The 15,261-nt window shown below is 39.3% G+C and overlaps 1 protein-coding gene across 14 annotated transcripts in view; it reads left to right on the top strand.

Moving 5' to 3' along the window:
• The first annotated feature begins 2,843 nt into the window (after positions 1-2,843).
• The window catches only part of LDB3 (LIM domain binding 3), a 119,870-nt gene continuing 107,452 nt past the window's right edge, over positions 2,844-15,261 (top strand). For 5 of the 14 annotated variants that reach the window (XM_019617465.1, XM_019617470.1, XM_019617469.1 and 2 more), the window contains exons 1-2: positions 2,874-2,898; positions 5,454-5,566. In XM_019617465.1, coding sequence (XP_019473010.1) covers positions 2,895-2,898; positions 5,454-5,566 — 117 coding nt within the window. In that variant the 5' untranslated portion in view covers positions 2,874-2,894. Of the gene's footprint in view, positions 2,899-5,266; positions 5,356-5,453; positions 5,567-15,261 lie in introns of those variants that run through there. The other 9 variants (XM_019617461.2, XM_019617460.2, XM_019617464.2 and 6 more) reach the window with 7 other exon arrangements.

Genomic DNA, 15,261 nt, shown 5'->3' with positions numbered 1-15,261 from the left:
GTACAGGAGCTGTCGTCGGAGCTTGGTGGAGCGCTCGCTGTGCCGTGCCAAGCCCCCGGGCTCTCTGGAGGCCAGCCAGCGCTGTGCAAGTCCTGTGACATCAGTGTCAACTCTGTCCTGCCCTCTGGAGCTGACAGCGATCAGCACGTAGCCCCTTCACCCTTTTTTCCCCTGTGCATCTGTCTTTTTTTTTCTTTTTTTCTTTTCTTTTTCTTTCCTCTCCAATCGCTTAGAATCCCCTGCAGCAAGGCACAAACGAGAGCAGTCGCAGGGTGGCTGTGAGTATTCCTGGTGTCAGCCCAGAGTCAGAGGAGAGTGACATGTACACAACAGCAAAGCATTTTGCAGCCTTCTTTCTGGTTCAAATGCTTCTCTTAGAAAATGAGCTCTGCATTTTAATCCGATTGCTGTTGACTCATTTCACGGTCTGAAGCTGGTAACCTAAGCACTGTGAGTCCAGCCGTAGGAAGGAGGTGGTCATGTTTGCTGAAACAACAGGTATTTTGGTGTTCTTTCTCTTTAAAACAAGTCAGAAACCAACAAGAAAATCTTGTTATCTTGGTGAAGTAGGTGCCACAGAGGTGTTAAGTACTACATGTTATAGTGGATGCCCTTGAAAACCATAACTGAGATGGCGTGAAGGTGAAAAGTTTGTAACATATCCTTAAGTCGTTTTGTAAATGGGGTCTCTGCAAACACCACAGAGGTGTGACTGCTTCTTTCTTTCCTCTTTCTCTCTTCCCACGGGAGTGGTTTGCAGTTTAACATAGTTACTAAAACTATTAGAGTCTTCTGAAGGTGAAGGTTGGCTATGCTATGATATACATCCAGTCTTTTGAGATAGAAAAAGGAGGCTATTGCAGGAAAAAAGTCACTTAACACCCCAAAATAGTGTAAAAAGAGATTTTTCTGTAGTGCTGAAAGCATCTGCAGTGAACAACCTGGTAGTGAGAAAGTGGGGAACCTGGTAAGTCTGTAAGGTGTTATAGGCTGCAGCATACAGCCAAAGTGGTTTAAACAGCATTTCTGATGGTGTTATATTACAGAGAAGGGAAATAATACTCCATCATCATATTTCTCTAGTGCACCTCCCTGGGATTACCACTTAAAGTATATGCTCACTCAATGCATGTACTATTGGGACCTACAAACACCATTATGGGAAAGATGGCAACAAAGCAGAATTAGGTGAAGCTAAATGATTTTATTTTTTTTATATTGATTAGCCAATATATAGTACATATATTTGCTATGTTTGATGGGTTGAAGTGAAGATCAGAATCCAAATTCAGCAACTGCTTCCTCATTATTCCATGGGTTATACAGTCAGCACTGTTAATCCAAAAATACTGGACAACATTAGGACTGCATATATCAGACCTCTTTCGTCAGATAAACATTCTAACAATCTGCTACTGAAATGCTACAAATGGATGATATAAATGACATAGGCTTGTTGCTGCAGTAGTAGTAACTGAAGGCTCTCTTAGGGGCACTCTACCACAGGAGCTAAAATACATAATGAGTAATGTGGCCAGCACAACAAAGTGGTAGCAACTTGAACAGTTGGAATTTCCATGACTTGTTTCCTTCCATCTTAATTTAGCTTTGGCACTAGAGGTTTTTATTTCATTCACTTGATGTCTGTGCACTTCCAAGCATGCAGGTGTAGCTTTCAGAAAGCCTGTTCACTGTAATGCAACGTGGTCTCCTAGCATATGTGAATTGTTTCCGCCAGTGTACGATCTCTGACGTAGCTGTGGAAGGATGGCTGTGCTTGGGCTCTGAGGTATCTGTGGAAGGCTGGAGCACTCTTTTATGTGCATGGAACCTCTTGGCATCGGGACCTATAGTGCCTGGTACCCATCCAGCTTCCTCGCAGCTGTTCCTATCAGTCATATGGGGACAACTCTGAGGGGACTTGGTGAGCTCTGAACAAATCTTTGTTTTAGTATCTGGAGAGAAGAATGTCACCTGGTTTCTGGAGTGTTTTTTCTTTAAATGTCACTCCTCACATTGGTGCCCTTGCTTGACTCCACGTAGCTTCTTTCTGGAGGGAGGGATCTATGCTCGTGTCATAGATTTTTCACCTAGATGGAGAAAGTAGGGAAGAAGGCACCCCAAGAGAAACAAAACTCAGTTGAGTAAATGAAAAGTGATTTTGGAACAGTCTGAGAAGTGGTGTTTGGATTAGGTTTATTTGCTTTAGATAACCACAAGGTTCTAAAACCAAGAGGATAGTCTACTATGTATATACAGCTTATTTCATCTGCAGGTTTCCCAGAAGGTTTTGTGGAGGCTTGTGCTGATAGCTGTGATGGCAGTGCATCTGCTGCTCCAGTCCATTTCCCTGTGTTTGCTCTGGATATTTGACTTAGTGAGTGCATTTATCTGTATCAACCCTGAAAACAGGGCAGGACTGAAATAATAATCTAGGCAGGCCACCGGTTTTCTGATCTAGAGGTTGCCCATAGTAGGAGTCAGTAGATGATGGGAGCAGTGCTAAGAGCATTCCCAGCAAATGGAGTTGTGTCTGCAGCATGAGCTTCTTTACTGCTTGCAGCTGTCCAGAATAAGGTACAGGCAGCAGAGGGGAAACAAACACAGGAGACTTAGGACCTAGAAAGGTTTATGAAGAAAATAATGGAATCTTTTTACCTCTGTGTATAGTAACTGTTGAGTCATGGCCCGAATCACTGATTGAGCACCTGGGGAAAGGACCTGGTCAGCAGTGGGAGCACAGGTGAAGGCAATTCAGCTGTATGACCAGAAGGGGTGGAGCCTGGCTGCACCTCTCTTAGACCTCATTTAAGGGCTGACTGCCACTGGGGAAGGATCTCTGACTGGAGATCCCTCCCTTGCAGAGTTACTCTTGTGAGCCTAGATCTTTGGATATGGGTGAGCACTTTTCCTTTGTAGCATGCTTCCATTGTGTTAGTCCCTTTGTCATTACATCTCCTCTATCACCACTCCGCTGCACTGATCTTTCTGATTTCTTTCTGATTGTTACACTCTCTAAGAGGCATCCGATAGTGTGAGTATAAGAAAGGACTTCAGTCCCATTTTGTTAAAGGGCAAAATGGGCCAGGATGCTGGTGTATCTCCTACTTTTTCTTCATATAAATGCCAAGCTGTAATGAATGTTCGTGTGAATGCAGGCAGAAACCAAGGAAGTAGAAAACGAGTTAAACCTCAGTCCAACATGTCATTCAAATGACAGTGCCCCTAATGAAATTATCACTTCAGTTTCATAGCATGCTACCCAGCCTGAAGGACCTCAGAGACCCTTTTAGATGTCCTAAACTAATAAGTGAGTGGCATGTTATGTATGTGAAAGTAGGATAGAAGTACACAGTTTTTGATTAAGCAGCAATTCTAGTTCTTAATGCTTAGTTGTTCAGCTTGCTCTCTGTGCAGTTTAATTCTGCTATAGCTTTTGCATTTTTTTTCCCAATGAATGTTTAAGTACAGGAAGGAATCGATCATCCATAAAAACATAACCTTTCATTTCCTTTTTTTTGTGATATTCTTTGCTAGTGAAGCAATGACTTGCCATGTTTGACTTACTCTCATTTTTGTTGCACTCTCCTTATCCTTCGTAATAGAACCAAGAAAAGATAGTGGAAAAATGCAGTGAATTCCTGGGAAAAGGGAAGGAATAATGCAATGGGAACTTCTTTCATGCATGTCTGTGAACTTTTAAAATTAAAAAATTTTTAAAAAGTCCTGCACATGACTTAAGAGGCCTACTAGATTTGTTGTCAAGTTCTGTGGTTCAGAATACAGAAAGTATATCTTCTTTCTCCTCTCAAAATCATTATGTAAGTATCACTGGTTATGGCTTCATACAGAGATAAGCAATGAATGTTGATAATATAAAAAATAAAAAGCTATAAATACGTGCGTAGCTAAGTATTTGTATGGCATCAATCTGTTTTCTTTCAATCCGTCTTCCTATTTTCTTTGATTTTTGGTTTGGGCCAGTTCTACTGACTGAGTACAACTTTCACTCAAATCCACTGAACCTGCCATGTTGTTATAATTTGAATTTGGGATTTAAAAATGTGGTTACGTTGTTTAGCCTTCCATCTATGTGGAGGATAATTATTCCCTTGTACAGTTGTCTTTTCTGCCAGTATTCATACAAAACAAGCACTTAATGCCTTTTGGCTTTGCAAAAATTATTGATCTACTTCACAGATGAAGAGAGAGGCCATGACAGTATTTGTTCTCTGTAGTTCAACCATCAGTTTTTTATGATATTAAGATGGGTGCATGGGCAGACTTACTATCAGTGTTCAAATGAGCTAGTGCATAGGTCTTGGTTGTCTTTTTAGTTATTAGAGCAGAGCCTTTGCTTATTTTTCAACTTAACATAATGGGAATTTCTTTGTAATATGAGGGTAAAAGCAGGGATGTTGTGTAAGTGTACTAGAGAACTTCTGGAGGTCCTGCACAAATTAACGACTTAAAAGTGGTGTTAAAGTTTATAGCTTTATCCTAAGAGCAGAAGCTTTTCATTTATCTTAGTTCTGCCAACAGTTTGGAAGTTCCCCTTCCTTCAGATTCTCTAGTTATTTTCAGTCCAAAGCTGAAATGTCTGATATTCCAAAAGAATTACAAAGGTTTTATGAAACACCTAGCATGAAGAGAATATATGAAAAGTTATGGAATGAGTTTAGGAAACAGCTAACTAATTATATTCTTAGCCTTCCACTTAATTTCCACCCCTTTAGACAAGTTGTATTGAAAACAGTATGACAGCTATGAGGTGAAACTATGCTTTTGCTATGTGGATTATATGCTATTTAGAAATAACTCATAATACCTGCATTCTAAGAGAAAATAATGTACTTGTCCCTTTAGAAAGCTTAAGTTATAGTACCATGAGCCAATAATGAAATTAAGGACTCCTTTTTTTGTTCCAAGTGAGTATAGTGTATAATTTGCATTTAAAATAATGTAAAATCATGTAAAATAAACACTCCTTTGGTGCCTTTCCTGCTACATATAGTAGGGACTTGTTTGTAGTATGTTCTGAAGCAGAAGCTAATTGGCTATATAGTTATTTAATAAATCAGTAGTGAGATTTAGATGTTTGGGATTTTAGCATGGGACTTCATTTTACTTCAAAATGTGTTTTACCCATGGACTAATTGAATGTGAAGAGGGGCTTGAGAAGCCCAGAAAGATCTGTCCCCCTCCCTGGGGGCTATATTAGACCTCTGAGTCATGAAGTCTTTGCATAGTAGGTGTCTGGTTACAAACCTTTTATGGGCCCTACTCAGTGAGATATCAGCATCTGCATTATAGCTCCCAACTATTCTTAGGTGATATCCCAGCACGACTGAACAGGCAAGGCAGAAAGACTTGTTTATTTATATGAAACTCTTCCCTCTTCTCATACTACTTTTTCACACTTTCTCTGTCTACCCCATCCTTCTGTTCTGCAGTGCCCAGCTGGCTTGTGAGAATGGCTTACAGCGTGACTCTGAATGGACCTGGACCATGGGGCTTCCGACTGCAAGGGGGCAAGGACTTCAACATGCCTTTGACCATCTCCAGGGTAAGTGAACAAAAGGCTTCGTTGAGCTTGTCTAGGTTGGAAAATAGCAGTAAACTGATTGTATGACCTGGCCAAGTAGAGTATCTTTGCAGGTAGGTCTGATGAAAGGATTTGAGAATGCAATGTGGAATTCGGATATATCAATTCAAGGCAAAGCTTGATGTCTCAAAGGCACATCTTGCTGGTATATTTTTAAAAATGATGAACTCTCTTTCAAATGTACTTCCAGTTCTGTTTTGTCCGGTGTTTCTTTTTTCCCTGGCAGGGGTCTCACTGATGCAGTTTATTTGGGGGAAAAGGATTTAGAATAACTGTGAATGTGAACAAGCAATGGCATTTCAGGGAAGAAACTATGTAACAGCTTGTAAATAGGTGAAATCCAGGTCCTCTCAAATTAAGAAGATATGATCCTCTTTTGAAGAAACTGGAATAACTAGATGAAAATTAGGCATGTCAAACAGAAGATTCAATAATATTTAAATGAGGACTTAAATTATGCAGGAGCCTTCCATTTGTAGCTGATGAACAGTATGTGACTTAATAATTAATTACCCAGTGTATCTGTTCATTATAGATGAGTGCATTTATTTCCCAGTAATCTCTCTCCCCCCTCTAAGAATGATATTTCAAGGCATTGCAATGGAATGTTCTTATTATCTGATAATGTCATTTCCACAGAAGTTCTTAGGGTTGAGTGACTATCAAAAAATTCACAAGCATTTATCTTCCTCTTTTCTTACTGTATTCTGTGTAACTTCTAATTTGGTAACTCTGCTTCATGCTACTTCGTACAGCTCCCTCCTCCTTTTTTGACAGCCTCAAATCCTTTCTAGAATGTTCGGCTCCGTACAGGTGTCTCCACAAATCATCTGCAGAAGGCTTATTGTTTTGCAAAGCAATGACTATAGAAGTTGCTTAAGTGTATAAAGAAATACCAGAATGATTTAAGAGATGAGTAGAATGCAAACAAATGGTCTGTTTCACTGGAGTGGGGAGGGATGGAAACCACCTCCACTTCTTTGAAAATAGTTCTCTTATAATGGAGAGAAAATCTGTTAAATTGTAGATAGCAAGTTGATAACTCTGCAACAATGATGATTCAGTCACCAATGAGCTTCTTAAATCTTGACTGTCCTATTTCTTATTCAAACTGCAGTGCTCTTATTTCATCTCTTATTCTAATGCATAATATTTTCTTCATAGAAACATATTTACCTTAATGTGAAGTTGTATAATGATCAGAAGAGCAGAAGCAGTCTTTGTTCCATAATAATAGCAAAGAAAGCTGACTTGTTACAATAACAGCAAAAAGCAACAACGAATCCTGCCCAGATAAATAAAGTCTCTTTATTAACCTGAACTAATTTCACTAATGCTTTTACAATCTGTTGAATATTTTTGGTATTTCCTTATTGCATCCAAATTAAGTATGTAGAGTTGCCAACATAATTCTGTAGGCATTTTCATGACATTTTGCAGCCTGCCCTGTAAGGTATTTATTTTTTAAGCAGTTCATTTGTGCCAGGAGTCCTCCATTGAGGGGGTCAGGGCTGTGGCACTTGCACGTTATGTGACAGCTAGAAATAAAAAGCTCTTGTTTTCAGGAGAGCCTATTGCCATGGGTTACAATTTTGTAAGGCATACTCAATGTGCCCAAAGGCTGCATGATTATCCTGGGGTTTTCAGAACTTGTGATGAGCGTAAGTGGAACTGCAGTGGTTGGATTCCCAGAGGTGAGGAGGTATTACCTCTTTACACAGCTGGCTGCATTTTTTTTAGCAATAGAAGCATCAGAAAGCACTGTTAAGCGTTCTGAAGTCTTCCCCAGTGAGGCTCAGTTTTTTAGCTGAGAGCTTTGTAATCTGCCTTGGGGGAAAAAGCAGGCATGCAGAAATGAATATAGTTTCTTGTAGGGAGGGCTAGAGTAAGAGCTATTTTTAATTGGAACGCAGTATAATACAAGGCTTTTGCCAAAGAAAAAAATAGATATTGCAGGGACATTATCATCTTTCACATGAGTATGTATTCAAACAGATGAGATATTTCAATTATCAGCAATTTACACTTGTGTGAGTTAGGCTTTGAACTCAACTACAATTGCAATCTTACTGTGGGGGAAAAAGGAAAATATACTGATTTCCAGGGTGCTCTTGACAAGAGAGGAGGCAAAAACAAGTAGCAAGGACTTGAAGTCATATTTGTTTAACAGTTAACTTAAAAAAACAGTCTAGGAGGACTTCAAAAAGAGTACTGTCCCCACTCTACAAGACATCCTACCCTTTAGAATAAATTCTGTCACGAGATGTAAGGGACAGGTACTGGAGGCAGGAGAATAATCCTGACAGGCATAGCGAAGCCGAGCATCTATCTCTCCTACTGAAGTGAATGGGAGCTGTAGACTGTTGGCACTGCAAGAGCTGTCACAGGTGGCCTGATCATATGTGCAAATCCAAAATTAACACGGGCAGCAAAGCAGTTTGTTTTTTCATACTGCTTGCATGAACTGTCTGGGAGCAAGCAGAATTAATTTTATAGATGTAATCCTGTGCAAGTATAGGTTAAATAATGTGTTGTGCTGTTACCTAAGATTGGATGATTGTACATGGATGGATGCAGCAGCAAAGTCTCTTCATGTATGATGATTGCTGAACAACAAATACTATCGGGGAGGCAGAGTGGCTTGTAGGTGTTTAAATGAGCTGAAAGGTATGCAGAAATATCACCTCAAACAGTAATAGCTTGTGACTGGCATTGCCTAGGCTCCAAATCAAAAGCCAGAGCCTGGAGCTGAAGGAGATAGGGTTAAACAGAGCATAAGAACTGTTTGGGTTTTACTTTATTAAGTGAAGAAGTAGTTGATATCTGATCATCATGTAAGTGAAATAAGGAGAAACAGGAAATATTAATGGGGAAAAAAAAAATCTGGTCAGTATATTTATTTTGATATGAATAGCTTGAAACATTTATTTGGAAGGAAAATGAAACAAAGCTATTCTAGCACTTCACATTTCACTTTCTATGCTCTCTGGCACATATGTGTCAATCTCCCACTGTGGCTGCGTTTCCTGTACAGAATCTTGTGATTATTTATTCTGTACTCTAATTTGTTTAATTGCGTGTGGGGCATCAGTGCCTTACAACAGGAAAGTGATGGCAAAAGGACAGCCTCTTGGCTTCTTTTCTCCTATACTTGAAGGCAGGAAACCTCAGGTTATCCAGGACAATCACTATGTATTCTCTTAACGTCCCTTGGATGTGGTTACCGTACATTGTGATTATAAGAGTGATCTGTACCTTCACTCAGTTAAATGAAGGCATTGAACAAGATCACTTGAGATGCTGGGTCCGCATCATGCGTTACACATCCATATCTGGTAAATCTAATCACTGAGTAGTTGCAGTTCTAATCACCCTGTAGTTTCTATAACTGTGGTGGGAGGAGCATTTGTCTTATCTCCAAATGTGAAGTCTTTCACAACCTTGAAAGGCATAAATCAGCGTTTAATTAGTTGATATTTTACATAGCTAATAGGTAGGTCTTATGTACTCTAACAGCCTTCCTTTTTATATGTTGATGGTTAGAGATTTTTCTCTCTCTTTTTTTCCCCCTCCGAAACTCAAATCTCTTTGAATCAATACCTAAGAGAAGGAGTGAGCCATTGGACTTGCATGTAATGACTGTCTTACAGCTAGATAAGCTGTGGTAACATCTTGTCACAGAATTTCAGGGGTTGGAAGGGACCTCAAGAGCTTGAGTCCCAACCCCCTGCTAAAGCAGGTTTCCAGCAGCAGGTCACACAAGTAGGCATTCACAGGGGTCTTGAATGTCTCCATAGAAGACTCCACAACCTTTCTGGACAACTTGTTCCAGTGCTCTGTTACCACCCTCACCATAAAGAAGTTGCTCTGCATGTTTGCGTGGAATTTCCTATATTCAAGTTTTAGGACATTGCTCCTTGTTCTATCCTCTCTACACCACTGAGAAGAGCCTGGCCTCATCCATGAGACATTTCACCTTATAAGGGAGATGCTCCAGGACCTTTATCATCTTTGTGGTCATCTGCTGGACTCCTTCTAGGAGATCCCTGTCTTTTTTTTTTTTGAACTGGGGTGCCCAGAACCAGACACATTTGAAGTGTGGCCTCACTGGAGCAGAGTAGAGGGGGAAGATTACTTCCCTTGACCTGCTGGCCATGTGCTTTTTAATGCAGCTCAGGATACCACTGTGCTTCTTGGCCATGAGGGCACACTGCTGGCTAATGGCCAACCTGTTGTCCACCAACATATGCATAGGTGGTTTCACATTCTTTCAGTCATCTGTAACTTAGCTTCATAAAGGTCCTTGTGACAGAGAAGAGCTGTCAAAGCAGATGTTAAGAACACTCCAGAACTTTCCTACCTTTTAGTAATATGCTATCTATCCTGTGGACATCAGTATTTCTTCAGGAGGATCTTTAATTTGTAGGTTGCTTATTGAATGATAGTCTTACCCAAAATCACAGGATACTGAAGTTTATGTGAAGTCATTTGTATGTACGTATGTGTGTTGACACAATGAGAAAATGCTGATTACTTTAGGTGGTATCTTTGATTTCCAGCTAATTTGCCATCCAATTCTGATATGTTTACCATCCCAGATGTCTGAATTGATTGCATTTCTGTGGACCACAATTCTACAAGTAACTTCTGAAAGCCCTAGTTTGATACTGTTTATCTGAGATATCGCAGTAGTTACTCACTATCAGTGCAGACAATACAGTACAGAGGGCACTTATATGATAGGGTTGTAAGCAAGCACAAGCGGCGGATGTATGTTGGACTAGCAGGAAGGGACCTAATGTTCCAGTGGTGTTCTCTTTCTCTGGTCCAATAATTATGACCGGTTTTGGGATCAGAGATCAGAACATTCTTGGATACTGGGCACTCAGTTCAAGCCTTTACTCTGAAATAAAGTAGAACAGAGTTCTCAAGTTGGATGTTCAGGTTCTCTGCAAAACGTGGGATTAGATATTCTGAGGTACAAGGCATTCCTTGTCTTGACCAAAAATACCATGTCTGGTCTGAGGATGGATGTTTCACATAAGTTGCTGGCTACCTTGAAGTGTTAACTTGTTAACAAACTATTTTTGGTGATACAAAGCAGTTTCATTATAAGAGAGACATTTTTTTTCTCTTTGATTAAGTGATCATGATAAAAGCGGGAGGATTTTTATTTCTCTCCTATAAGAAAACCTCCTGAACTATCCACACAGCTTATTCTTACAACTTTAAACTCAGGATTCTTGGGGAAAGTGTTGTTAGATTTATTTAAATCTCAGCATCATAATGAAATGTAATTTCAATGTGTATTGTCTTCAAGTAACTTTCGGGAAGGATATTTAATTGTCTGCAGCTCTTTATCAAGTAATCTTTTTCTGTTAAAGAAAATAAATACTCAGCTGGAAAGGTAGCCCCTTTTACATGTTTGTGTGAGTAAAGTAATCACTAAATACTAAGGTTAATGCTAAAGGCCAGCAGCATGTAAACAGTATTATGTTCTCTGCACAGAATCTCTGCAGACATTGTGAATAGCTCTATTTAAGATTCTCAATTGTATCTGTTCTGAATTTCAGGAGAAATATGTAGCCCTGTTAGAAGGTAGGCCAGATTAACGTGAATAATGGTCCATAATAGCTACTACTAGATGAAAGGATGTTACGTAATAAAACCTGCTGCTCTGACTATTCTGACACAATGGAAAATGAGCAAATTTGAAGCTTTCTTTATTTCACTTGCTAAACACGGCTATTCTTTCAGGATTGTGATTGTACCTGAATTACTAATGCTATTGTGGCATTATTTGTAGCAGAGTTCAGTTTATAAAGAATTAGACAATAGAACTTAAGCAATTACTAGCTCAGTATTTCTTGGTGCAAAAGAAAACCAAGCACACTGGTAACTTTGCAGCTAGCTCATCAAAGACAGATAAATATAATCTTTCCCTTGAACAGGAAGGAATAGTGTTGAATAGGATAATAAACTTGGGCCCAGAAGTTGTGAGGAAATTGAGAAGTTCAAGAATGGGGTAACAATTATTTTGTCTTTATGTAAAGAGATTTCTCAACCTCAGGAAGCAAGTCCTCAGCTCAAATGAGTTTTATTCTTCTTAGCATTAAGCATTTCTTGGCAACAGGAAATTACACTGTGATTAATTCCTCAACCTTTGACATAGTATTTAGTTCAGAATACAGTTGATGTAGTATTTCAAGTAGTTGTCAGATTGAATTAATTATTAATTAAGATAACTTTGCAGCTGCTTTAGAGCCAGTAAATAGAGCAGGAGATAACTATTAAATTTGATATTTAAAGCTACTGAATGCTTTATAGCTAAAAGGCACAAAGCTTTTTTTTGTGTGTGTGTGACATTTTTATTAGTGTTGGTTATCTGAACTTAGCAAATGGCAGTCTTCCACAACACAGCAGACAACTCAGCCATTAGCTTCATTCTGGATATGTTACCTCAAACTCTTGTTCAACCAGCGTGACATGAAGTGGAAACTTTGCTGTACAAATATGCTAGCATTAATTTTCTATAGTAGCAACAGCAATTCTCATCTAGTCACTGCAGTTGTCTAATTAGCAGTGTCAGGAGAAGATTACTATATAGTTATACAAAAAGTAGATTAAAAAAAAAAAGCTTTTAGTTGTACTCAAAGTACCAAAACAGTGTATTAAATGGGATGGTCTTCAATTATGATCTAGCACTGATTGTTTCCAGCTAGCTCCAACCCCTACTGGGTATAGTTGATTTGTTTTGTGTGTATCTAGATGTTTCTGTACAGAATTACCTGAGATGCTATAATTCTGTAATGAAATATCAAAAGCTGTCCAACATAATAAGATTCTGTTCTTCTTTGTTCACTGGGTTTTGTTGCAGAAAGAACTAGCTGCTCAGTGTGCAGATAAGTTATTTATCCCTACTGAGAGATCATGAGAAAGAAGGGGAACTTCAAACGTGATAAAAATTGATACTTGCAAGTTTTATGGAAATAAATTTAAACAGTGTCTGACAATGTCAGTTATGCATGCTTTAAAATGAGCAATGAGAAGTGTGGTTTGTATGGCATCTGAAAGGGCTGTTTCTTCTAGTACCATTGCAACTAGTCTTAATAAAAAATGTTAGAGAATAAAACTTCACAATAGGCTTTCTGTTCCAGCAGTCTAAATTTTTAAATCCTAATTTTCTGAAAGTATGCTACAATACTCAGTAAATGGCATTTCATAAATAAATTCTTGCCAGTAGAGAGTGAGGAAAAGGATGTCAACAAATGTGCTGTTCAGTCACGTTGCATTGACCCATAATTTAAGTGATGTGACTTAATTGAAACTAAACAGGTATCACCTGTCAAAGTGTTCTGTATAGATGAAGAAAAAATGATGTATGTGATTCAGGCCCTTAAGTTATGAGACCAGCTAAGTGAACTAGAAGCTTGATTATATGAGCTGTCAGTAAGAAACTGACCCTGAAGGCTTAGTCTAACTCTACTGTTAGATATCCTATGGGAAGACTTCTAAATAGTTCATCAATAACAGGTTGATGAAAGGTGTATATATTTTTTTCCCCCTAAATACAAAGCTTTTTCTATATTATTCTGAAAACCTTTCAGGGACTGAGAACAATTAGCTCTTAGTTACAGAGGGATAAAATAACGTCTTTTCCAGTCATTTTCTGAGTCACTGCTCTGTTTCTAGAAGTAAGTATCCTGAAAACAATTATTTTCTGGCTAATGATTATCTCCATCTGACATCTTCAGCATGCTTAATACAAGGTGACTCTTATTGTTAGCAGTGGCTAGCAGCCATTTTTCCAGAAAGCCAATGAGAGCCCGCTCTTTTAGGAAGGCGTGATGGATCAAATGTCTTCAAGGCATGCAAATCCCGTGGGTTGGGTAGAGTTACTTTCTGCACCTCTCACATATGTAGTTGGTGTTTTGATTATCCATGCCACAGGTGTTCCGTGCCTGGACACCATGAATATAGGTTTTAACCTTTCCCCAAAATCCTTCTAAATGCACTTGATTTGTAGCAATGGCAGCTGAAGATTAGGAATAACAGCCTTTCATGTGCAGGCACCCTGTCTCTTCCCTTTCCTTGCTTAGAGCCCAGATTCCAGCTGCTGGGCTATTTTGGCTCCCTCACTTGCTACTCTTGGTTAGTCGTGTAACTAAAGGCATAAGCCCTTGTTCTCGCTAAAGGTAACTCGCTCAAAGAGTGCACTCTGTAGGCAATTTTTGGCTCTTCAGTTTAAAGACAGTGTTAGTGACAATTAGTCTTTGTGGCATGAGGAAAAATAACATGAAGGACCTATAGTACAAGCTTTACCTGGTTAGGGTGGCATGTGTGCTCTTCAGAAGCCTCTGTGGGACTCTCATGCTATATTTAAAGCATCCTGTAACTTAGGAAGCTATTTGATTTGGAACGAATGCTGCATTTACCTCAAGCTTCTGGAATGGGACATAGCATCCAAATCTCCAAAAATACTACATGTAACCCCAGATTCTGGTACATAGTGCCAAATCAGAATGCTCTGGTATTAGGGTGAATTTGGTCTGCCTTTTCTTGATTGCTGGGACTATGCTCTATTTGAGAATGTCAGTGTTCTCTCCTTACCTAGTTACAGCTGGTTCAAAAATGGCCAAGGGCAGTTAGAGCTATGGCAGGTGTTTAAAAAATAAATACCCAAAACAAGATGTTCCATGTCTCTGGAGTTGGCTAAGTTAATCTAGGAAATAATGGTCTTCCTACTACCTTAATTTTTTTTTTTGTTAGGAGTTGCAAGGTACAAATATACTCTGGACTTGCTGTCAAAATTACTTTCCTGTCTAGAAGGTTCTTGCCTCACTTTTTCACTTACTCTTGGATTTGTTACATAATTTTAACTCCTTTTGCCAGCTCTGCGGTGTGGGGCAAATGAGGTTTTCAATATTATGTTTGCTTTCTTAATTGCATGAACTAGTCAAAATTCCGTAAGAGTTGTCATCTTCTCAAACAGTAACAGTGAACCAAACACGTTTGAGCAGAATCTCTGTTCAGGTTGTCTACTTCATATTGATGCTTCTGAGTGTAAATTAAAATGCACTGTTGGTTGTATAGTCTTTGGTAGTTCAAGGTGGGTGCTTGGAGGTAAGGTAAGCCCCTGACACAGAAGGATGAACAGATCATTGGGAGTGAAACAGTCAAACACTTATAAGATCCAAAGTGTAGCAAATGTACTGCCCCTCTTTGAGGAAAGGAATATCCCGTGCTCAGGAATTGTATGCCTTAGCTGTAGCAGCTGACTGCAAGGACAGGTACTGGTATTGCTGTGGGCTGTGATCATGTGGAGGAGTTCCAGTGTTGTCTTTTGGCACTCATCCTTGCTTCATGTGGGATGGTGCTCTGCTGAGACAGCTCTGCCTCTGTGTGCTTGGAATGCAAGCCACCCCTTCCTGCCATTCCTTGCTCTGCCCTACCCATTCTCTCTCATCGGAATCTGTCTTCCTTTCTTTGCTTCAAGCTTTGTGATGTTCAAATCCAGAGCACTGACTGGAAAAGCAAGATGAAGACTGCATTTGGAAAGTGAAAGTTAAGGATCCTTCCACAACGAGTTATAACTCCTTATAGAAAAGTGATGAGAAATAGGAAAAGAATGTGTAGGATGTAATAATACAAGAAGT

Source organism: Meleagris gallopavo, chromosome 8, assembly GCF_000146605.3.
Source record: "Meleagris gallopavo isolate NT-WF06-2002-E0010 breed Aviagen turkey brand Nicholas breeding stock chromosome 8, Turkey_5.1, whole genome shotgun sequence".
NCBI classification, from domain to species: Eukaryota; Metazoa; Chordata; class Aves; order Galliformes; family Phasianidae; genus Meleagris; species Meleagris gallopavo.
This window is presented reverse-complemented; position numbering and strand designations above follow the sequence as displayed.